The 8,132-nt window shown below is 47.5% G+C and overlaps 1 protein-coding gene across 1 annotated transcript in view; it reads left to right on the top strand.

Annotated features, from left to right (window-relative positions):
* The first annotated feature begins 6,486 nt into the window (after positions 1–6,486).
* Positions 6,487–8,132, top strand: part of MIGA1 (mitoguardin 1) — a 57,351-nt gene continuing 55,705 nt past the window's right edge. Inside the window, exon 1 of the mRNA XM_012801659.2 lies at positions 6,487–6,665. Within this exon, the coding sequence (XP_012657113.2) occupies positions 6,487–6,665 (179 nt within the window). The remainder of the gene's footprint in view (positions 6,666–8,132) is intronic.

Here is an 8,132-nt window from a genome sequence, read left to right as displayed (position 1 = left end):
AGTGCTATGGCATCATAGCTCACAGCAACCTCCAACTCCTGGGCTTAAGCAAGTCTCCTGCCTCAGCCTCCCAAGTAGCTGGGACTACAGGCGCCAGCCACAATGCCCAGCTATTTTTTGGTTGTAGCTATCATTGTTGTTTGGCGGGCCCCGGGCTGGATTCGAACCCGCCACCTTAGGTGTATGTGGCTGGCGCCTTAGCCACTTGATTCATAGGCAGTGAGCTGAGATAGGGGTCTTAAGCACTTGTGCAGGCTGATCTTGAACTTGTGAGCTCTAGTGATCCACTCACCTTGGCCTCCCGGAGTGCTAGGATTACAGGTGTCAGCCACCACTCCTGGCAACAATTCACCCTTTTAAAGTACATGCTACTAGCTGGGCATGGTGGCTCACACCTGTAATCCTAGCACTCTGGGAGCCGAGGCAGGGGGATTGTTTGAGCTCTTGAGTTCTAGACCAGCCTCCCCCCACCTCCATCTCTACTAAAGATAGAAAAACTGAGGCAAGAAGATCAATTGAACCCAAGAGTTGAGGGTTGCTGTGAGGTATGACGCTATGGCACTCTACCCAGGGTGACAGCTTGAGACTCTGTCTCAATAAATAAATAAATAAATAAATAAATAAAGTACATGCTACAGTGGTTTTCAGTATACTCAGATTTGCACAATTATCACCACAATCTAATATAGCACAGGCTGGGCATGGTGGTTCACACCTGTAATCCCAGCATTTTCAGAGGCCCAGGAAGAAGGATTGTTTGAGCCCAGGAGTTCAAGACCAGCTTGAGCAACATAGTGAGACCCTGTTTTCTACAAAAAAAAAATTTTTTTTTTAATTATCCATAGTTTGTTGTGAGGTGGTGCACACCCAGAGTCCCAGCTACATGGTTGGCTGAAGTAGGAGGATCACTTGAGCCCAGGATTTCAAGGTGGCAATGAGCTATGATTGCATCACTGCATCCCAGCCGGGCAACAGAGTAAGATTCTACCTCAAAAGGAAAAAAAAAGTTTAGAACATTTAACATTTTCACCACCCAAGAAGCCCAATACTCTTCAGCAGTCATTTCCATTTTCCCAAACTCTCCCAGCCCTAGACATACACTAATCAACTTCCTATCTCTACAGATGTGTCTTTCGTGGACATTACATGTAAATAGAATCATATGACAATATATGGTCTTTTAGACTGGCTTCCGCACTTAGAATAATGTTTTCAAGTTTCATTTATCTCGTAGTATTAGGACTCTAGCTCTCCTAGGGAAAAAGACAAAATGCTGGTCCCCAGACTCCCACCTTGGTGCTGTCCCCAGTGAGCAGTTGCTCACCCCTGGGAATGAGGACCACCCTGCCAATCTACTAATTAGAACTTAGCATGCTAACTGCAAAAGGATGTGGAGGACTCCAGCCCAAGGGCCGAGCTGCATGGGTATAACAGAGTCTGGAAGGTGACCTAGAACAGCCTTAAGGCTAATTATAATGTCATTAGCTTAAATCTATATTGTGGTTCACAGCCCCCAATGAGTTTTCACAAAGGCTCATGGGAAGTCCGCATGCACAGTAAGAGTTTGGTTTCCAAGTGGGCTCTGAACCATGAGGTGGGCCAATTCCAGACAGTAAAAAACAGAACCCCTGGCCATAACTGCGGCCTTTTTTGTCACGACAAAGGAGCTTTTCTTTATCTATGGCAAATCTATCTTGCTCTGTAAACCTATCTTTCTCTTCCTCAATACACTTTGTTTCAGCTTGCCTTACTATTGACGTGTCTGGTCTCCTTTTCTTCGTCTTTGTGTATGTTCCAAACTGCCCATCCAGACAACTCCCTGGACCTCAACAGTAGCATTTATTAGTACATCATTCCTTTTTATGGCCATAAAATATTATACGGATATACCACATTTTATCTTTCCATTCCTCAGTCAATGGACATTTAGGTTGTTCTGCTTTTTGGCTAGTAAGAAAAATGCTGTTCTGGCAGGTTTGAATCTAGCCTGGGCCCACTAAACAACAATGACAGCTGCAACCAAAAACTAGCCAGGCGTTGTGGCGGATGCTTGTAGTTCCAGCTACTTGGGAGGCAGAGGCAGGAGAATTGCTTGAGCCCAGGAGTTTGAGGTTGCTGTGAGTTGTGATGCCACAGCACTCTACTCAGGGTGACAGAGTAAGACTATCTCAGAAAAAAATAAAATCAAACCATAATTAGAGGCTTAGAATATTCAGTCCCATGGTCCATCATCCTATACGGAAGAGAGAGGAGCTGGAGATCTAGTTAATAATCCATAATGCTTTTATGTGAATGAAGCCTCCATGAAAACTCCTTAAGCATGGGGTTTGAACAGCTTCTGAGTTGGTGAATGCATCCACATGCTGGAAAGGTGCCATATCCCAACTCCATGGCAACAGAAGCTCCTGTACACAGGACCTTTTTTCATGTGTATCCTTTGTAACACCCTTTGTAAGCAGTAAACATGAGCAATTTTTTTCCTGTGCTTTGTAAGCGATTATAGCAAATTATTGCATGTGAGGAGGGGATTGTGGTTGTCCCTGGTTTACAGCTGGTTAGTGGGAAGTACAGGTGACACTCTGGAACTTGCAAATGGCATTGGAAGTATGGGCATTCTTGTGGGGCGGAGCCCTTAAGAGGTCTGATGCACTCCAGGTAGATAGTATTGAATTGAATCGAATTGTAGGATACTCAGCTGGTGTCTGCAGCTAATTAGAAAATTGTTATGTGGGGAAAAAACCTCTACATGTTTGATGTCAGAAGTTTGAAAGTATACGAAAATGTTTTTTTTTCTTCCCTCCTTTAACCATGCATCTAGTAAATAGCAGAGAAAGAATTCAAAACCAGGCAGTCTGACTCCACAGCATTGCTTTGACTTTTTTATTGAGACAGAGACTCACTTTGTCACCCTCCATAGAGTGCTGTGAAGTCATAGCTCACAGCAACCTCAAACTCCTGGGCTCAAATGACTCTCTTGTCTCAACTTCCTTAATAGCTCGAACTATAAGTACCTGCCACAACACCTGGCTTTTTTTTTGTTGTTGTTGTTTGTTTGTTTAGTAGGCCTGGCCAGTTGGAACCCACTGGCTGGCACCCTAAACACTGAGCTAGGGGTGCCCAGCCAGCATTGCTTTGATGTTATGCATATAAGATCCCCTAAATTCATTAATGGCTGCTGTAGCAAGTATTACATTTGGACAGTAGAAACAACTGGTATTATTCCATGAACTCAACTCTCTGGCTTAGTATTACTTGACAGCTTTGGTTATTTGGGGGGAGTAAAGGACCATAGAATTAATTTGGGCTTTATTTCCCCCTCCCTTCTCCCCCGCCCCCATACAGGATAGCAGAAGACATTGAGTCCCCTGTCTTTATTTGTTCACTTTATTTGTAGCTTACATCATCTTAATAATATACCCAACAAAGGCTAAGATAGAGCACAGTACTCCACTATCCCAGAAGAAGAGTGACTTGGAATAACTTACATTTGATTTGGAAATAAATGCAACAGGACATTTCTTATTCTCCTGTTAAAGAGTAAATTCTGTACCCTACTGTGTAACAGTATCTCTCATTTAATGTTTATTGGGGGGGAATTAAAGGAGATAACGTATTCAGGAAAGTTACTTTAAGCGGTAATTATCACCTTTACTGCTCTCCCCATTAGGCTGAATGTTCAGAAGTTGCAGCAAATACAAAGGAGGCAGCAAAAAGAAAATTGGAGAAATAAACTAAAATAGCCTTACAAATTCAGCTCTTAGGAGCTCCCTTTGCTTTTTAAGTGCGATATTTTCACTAGAACTCATTTTTAGTTATTACTCATCTATTCCCATCACACATGGGTATCGCCATTCTCCCTATTTTCCATTTGTCTAAATGGGATTTTGAAAACAGAAAGGATTGCTCATTCTTGTTCCTTAGATAGCAGGAGTAACACTCGCTCTCATGTTGTAGCTAGCCTTGCAATATTATTTTCGTTTTTTACCACAAATATGCTCAGCATCTGGCATTCTTACATCCCCAGTCTGATGGAGTATTTAGGTTAAGGAAGACACATAGAACAGCATGGGGTGGGGGTGTTATAATTTTCCCTACCTCATTCCTTTATTAGTTTACTACCTAGTAGCAGTGGCTATCCCATCTAGTAAGTAGCCACATTCACAATTCTTTGGTTTGCCATGTCAGCATGAAACACTGAAAAAAGTAAAGTGAAATTGATACCAATAATAAGTACGCCTTCTATGCACGGTTGAAATCCTTAATACTCATTCGTTTAAGGGCTGAGGGTCTCCAGGAGAAGTTCTTAATCTGAGATCCATGGATTGGTTTTGAGCATTTGAAATTGTAGACTTTTTGTTTTAATAACATATGAGCATGTCTATGTGTATTTTTCTGGGGGAAAAACTCCACAGTTTTCACGAGACCCACAACCGTCCTAGGTCTCTCAAAAGGCTAGGAACTACTGTTACCAAATTTCTTCAGTAGGTCCTTGGTCTTGGGGATTCTAAGAATGAGCCAATAGACCGTGGCTCAGTGGTAATGATATCGGATTTCTAACACTGGATTTCCAGGCTCTTGGTCTCGACAATTCTATGAATGAATCAACAGACCATAGAATGAACAGTGAGGTTTTATTTACAGCTCAAAGAACCAAACCTCCTTGCAGGGCAGGATGCAAGTGTTACAACTCTTATGAAAACAACTCTTACAAAGAGCCAAGCCTCTTTGTAGAGCAGGATAGATGTGCTACAGCTCTTACAAAGGACCAAGCCTCTTTGTAGAGCAGGATAGATGTGCTACAGCTCTTACAAAGGACCAAGCCTTGGCTGGGCACCTGTGGCTCAAGTGGCTGGCCACATACACCTAAGGTGGCGGGTTCAAATCCAGCCTGGTCCCGCCAAACAACAATGATGTCTGCAACCAAAAAATAGCCAGGCATTGTGGCAGGTGCCTGTGGTCCCAGCTACTTGGGAGGCTGAGGCAGGAGACTCACTTGAGCCCAGGAGTTGGAGATTACTGTGAGCTGCAATGCCACGGGACTCTACCCAGGGGCACAGCTTGAGGCTCTGTCTCAAAAAAAACAAAACAACAAAAAAACCCCAAAGGACCAAGCCTCTTTGTAGGGCAGGATCAGCAGCGGAAGTGCTACAACTCTTATAAAGGACCAAGCCTCTTTGCAGGGCAGGATCAGCAAAGGGCCAAGCCTCTTTGTAGGGCAGGATCAGCAGCAGAAGTGCTACAGCTACAGCTCTTATAAAGGACCAAGCCTCTTTGCAGGGTAAGATCAGCAAAGGACCAAGCCTCTTTGTAGAGCAGGATCAGCAGTAGAAGTGTTACAACCACTCCAAAGAGCCAAGCCTCTTTGTAGAGCAGGATCAGCAGTAGAAGTCCCACAGCACCCTCCTTCTTCTTGGACAGTATGCAGTCTTCTTCTTCTGCTTTATCTTCCTTGAAGGTCTGCGATGATCTGTCCCCAGGTCCTCTGCTCAGGGTCCTTATATAGGTGTGATTGGTCTATAAAATGGACCAATCAGGAGCAGGATTGAAAATGGCCCAATCAGAGATGGGCACCAGTGTTTTCCCTTGATTGGCCGGTCCTCTAGCGCCTCTCTACTGGAGCCTCTGGGGGAGGAAAGCTCCCCCAGTCGGTCCAGCCTGCCGGTTACTTTGCCTGCTGCTGTCACCAAGACCAGGTGGCAGGTCCCCTCCCCAGGCCCTGCTCAGCTGAGCTGGCTGGAGCGCCACTTTTCGGGTATCAGTACGATAGGATTTATTAGACACAAAAGAATACAGAAAAAGTACCAGAGCTCCTGGCACAGCGAAAGACCCAGATCAGCAAATCTGCACCTGAGTCCTTTGTAGGCGGGTGTATATAGCCGCACGGGTCCCTTGTCCTTATATTTGGTAGTACTTGGTAACAAATGAACGGAGAGTCCCTTCTGCTTGGGCAAGGTAAATGAGCGCATTAATGAATGAGTACAGTACTTTCCTCTGGGGCAAGGTCAGCGAGTGAGCCCTTCCCTTCAAGAAATTGTCCAGGTCTAGGAAACTTACATGAAATTGTCCAGGTCTAGGAAATGAGGGGTTTCTGTCCATTCCTGAAAGGGGGAACCCTGTATCACTCTTAGGTCTGTGAAATGCTCACGGTGGAGCAGCGCAACAAGGAGGGCTCGCTGAGTCTAAAAGTGGTTCTGGGGTTGACACAGGCAGCAGCGTGGGCAGTGCCCTGGTCTCCCTCCCGCCGGCTTCCCTGGCCCCTCTTGTTTCTCCAGCCCTCGCCTCCGCACTGCCCGTCCCACCAACATCCCCAGGGCGGCAACGCAGAAGGGGCGGCACGTCCTCCCGGTAGGCCTGGCACGGCCTGGGCGCCACCCGCCTCGTGTCACTGCGACAACCATTCATTCCTCCCAGACTTCTAAAGAACGCGGGTATCCCGCCCAGTCCTCTCGTCCGCCCCTAGATACAGAGCCTCTACCCTCAACAAAAATGGCGAGAGCCGCTTCGCACGCAGTCCCCGGCAGACGGGCCGGAGGCCCCTCCGCCTTCGCCGCACCTCGCACCCTGACCCCGGAAGCGCTCCCCCTCCGGGCCCGGCTGCCGCTCCCAGCCCGGCCGCTGCGGGAAGCGGGCGCGCTGGGCAGGCAGTGCCCGGCTCGGAGCTCCAGGTACGGAGATGGCGGGACGCGCCGGAGCCGCGGGTGGGGGTCGCCACGGCGTCCCGGCGGAGGCCACGGGGTGACTGAGGCGCGGTTCCGGCGCTGGCTCAGCCGGGGGGCTGCCTGTCCCGCACCTGCCGTGTGGGTCGCAGGGGCTGGGTCCGCTGAGCGCGTGGATGGGAAAGCGGGAGGGTCCCCACGCCAGAGGGTCCCATAAGGGGAGCGCTGCCTGCCTGGAGTAAGTTTTCCGCGGCTCTGAGCCAAGCGAACGTCCGGGCGGCCAGGGTGGGAGGGAGCCCCTTTTCTGGTACTCTTGGTTTAAAGAAATAAAAAAAGGAGAAGGATGAACACAGAAGATGAGAGCGCGGCGAGGGGCTGGGGGAAGAGCGCTGGAGGTGGGGCGGAGGGTGAGGTCTGAGGCTCGGGCTTGGATCTGGGGGCTCTGAGCAGGGAGTGGTTTTCGGATATGGTAGATTGCACTTCTTTGGTTAGAGAACAATTTAGTTTCGGAATATTCTGGAGTTCGGGGTCTTCTGTGAAGTGATTAAACATTTGCTTTCTTTTAAGACCTTTATCATTATTATTTTTCATTATTATCGCAGCTAATTGCTCTGGTTGAAGCGTCTTCTCAGGGTTTGATTGTATAGGTTTTATGTTTCACGTTAATTTTTTTGTTATTTCAGAATTTCATCCACGGATTATAAAGTCAGAGTTGTAGAATTTTAACATGTTTAATAGCACATTATAAGGCTGGGCGTGGTGTCTCACTCGGACAATCCTAGCATTCAGGGAGGCCGAGGCAGGAGGATCTATTAGCTTAAGGCCACAACTCACAGCAACCTCCAGCTTTTGGGCTTAAGCCATGGTCTTGCCTCAGCCTCCCAAGTAGCTGGGACTATAGGCGCCCGCCACAACGGCGGCTGTTTTTTGGTTGTAGTTGACAATGTTGTTTGGCAGGCCCGGGCTGGGTTTGAGCCCCCCAGCTCCGATGTATGTGGATGGCGCTCTAGCAGCTGAGCTACAGGTGCCGAGCCCTGAATCTCCTTTCTTGCTCCAGGAGTCTGTTCCAGATGTATTCAGCAACTACCCCAATCCCCTTATGTGAAGGAAATGAGTAGGAAGAAGTAGATTTTAAGTTACTGACTAAAAGCTGATAAATGTTTATTTAATCAAGAAAGAGAGGATGTAGGCAGTGCCTATACTCAGTGGGTAGGGTGCCGGCCACGTAAACCGAGGCTGGTGGGTTTGAACCCAGCCCAGGCCAGCTAAAACAACAATGACAATTGCAACAACAACAAAGTAGCCGGGCGTCGTGGCGGACGCCTGTAGTCCCAGCTACTTGGGAGGCTGAGGCAAGAGAATCGCTTGAGCCCAAGAATTTGAGGTTGCTGTGAGCTGTGACGCCTCAGCCACAGCTTGAGACTGTCTCAAAAAAAAGAAAAAGAAAGAGAGGATCTAGATTAAGAAACTAATTTT

This window comes from Otolemur garnettii, unplaced genomic scaffold (assembly GCF_000181295.1).
Source record: "Otolemur garnettii isolate 467f Iridium unplaced genomic scaffold, OtoGar3 scaffold00010, whole genome shotgun sequence".
NCBI classification, from domain to species: domain Eukaryota; kingdom Metazoa; phylum Chordata; class Mammalia; order Primates; family Galagidae; genus Otolemur; species Otolemur garnettii.
This window is presented reverse-complemented; position numbering and strand designations above follow the sequence as displayed.